This window comes from Teleopsis dalmanni, chromosome 1, assembly GCF_002237135.1.
Source record: "Teleopsis dalmanni isolate 2A chromosome 1, ASM223713v2, whole genome shotgun sequence".
In the NCBI taxonomy this organism is placed as follows: domain Eukaryota; kingdom Metazoa; phylum Arthropoda; class Insecta; order Diptera; family Diopsidae; genus Teleopsis; species Teleopsis dalmanni.
In genome coordinates this window covers 152,035,707-152,036,817 of record NC_051846.1, presented here as the reverse complement: position 1 = coordinate 152,036,817, position 1,111 = coordinate 152,035,707, and the positions used below count along the sequence as shown (strand labels likewise).

At 31.2% G+C, this 1,111-nt stretch overlaps 1 protein-coding gene across 1 annotated transcript in view; it reads right to left on the bottom strand.

The window, feature by feature from the left end:
- The window catches only part of LOC119666457 (zinc carboxypeptidase A 1-like), a 940-nt gene extending 186 nt beyond the window's left edge, over positions 1–754 (bottom strand). Inside the window, exons 1-2 of the mRNA XM_038075734.1 lie at positions 286–754; positions 5–214 (exon numbers count right to left, since the gene is read on the bottom strand). Of these exons, the coding sequence (XP_037931662.1) occupies positions 5–214; positions 286–633 (558 nt within the window). The 5' untranslated portion in view covers positions 634–754. The remainder of the gene's footprint in view (positions 1–4; positions 215–285) is intronic.
- Between the last annotated feature and the right edge of the window lie 357 nt (positions 755–1,111).

Here is a 1,111-nt window from a genome sequence, read left to right as displayed (position 1 = left end):
GTGCCAATTTTAGACCTTTAATCGGCAGACCTTCGGTACTATCACCCATATTTAGCAATGTTACATCTTGTGGATATTGTTCTGCTACGTGTTCTAACCATTCATAGATGGTTTCTAGATGATAATAATGTTTCCAACCAAAATGCTTCAAATTTGTAGTTTTAGGCTTAACCTCTAGCATATTCTTGTCAATCTTTTCTTGGAAATTGTAGGTCTAAAATAAGTTATTCACTTTAGTGATCAACGAATTTAATAGACATGTAAAATTTGGGAAGTTCCACTTACCAGAACGCGATGCTTAACTTTGTACGTCATGAGCAAGTCTGCAAAATCTGAAACTTTATGAGCTGCAACCATAATGGTCAACTTTTGCTTTGGTCGCAAGGCATGCCCATAGAAAGTACAGCTGTCACTCTGCTCCTCAAGGTCTTGGAAGAGTTTGACATGCTCTTCACTATCTAACTCAACATAGTACATACGGTAGTGATCGTAACGAGCCTGATTAACGTAGGGCTCCACACATTTATCATCCTTAGTACAGAACGCGGCATTTTCACTTTCCGTTATGCATAAAAACAGCAAAAATATTACAGCATTTAAAATAAAATTAAATCTTTTGACATTTTGCGACATTTTTATATGCCTTAAATATATAAATTCTACACTTAACACTTGGTACAATAAGAATGCTTATAAAATATATAAATTAAGCTCAGATTGTGATACACTTTTGACGTCTCTTTTATTTTCAGTTATTTTTGATTTTTCCAGGCTTGCCAGGCTTATACATTTAAAAAAAATAAAACTAATTTTTTTATTAAATATATAGAAAAAACTAATTCTTTAGAAAAAAGATTGCAGATGACTTTACTGAATTAATTAAAAATAATCACATTAGAATTCTTATAATAACATTCGAAAACTTTTGTTTGGTAATAAATATTTATATGACATGTGGTGACCCTGTATAGTGTAAACAGATAAGAATATTATTATTACGCAATCTGAGATTTTAATCTAAATTTAAAAATCTTGTTCCAAAATTTAGCCAAAAGCTGTAGTAGCATTGATTTATTGTGTCTGGTTGGTTTGCTTTAAAAGACGAACAATT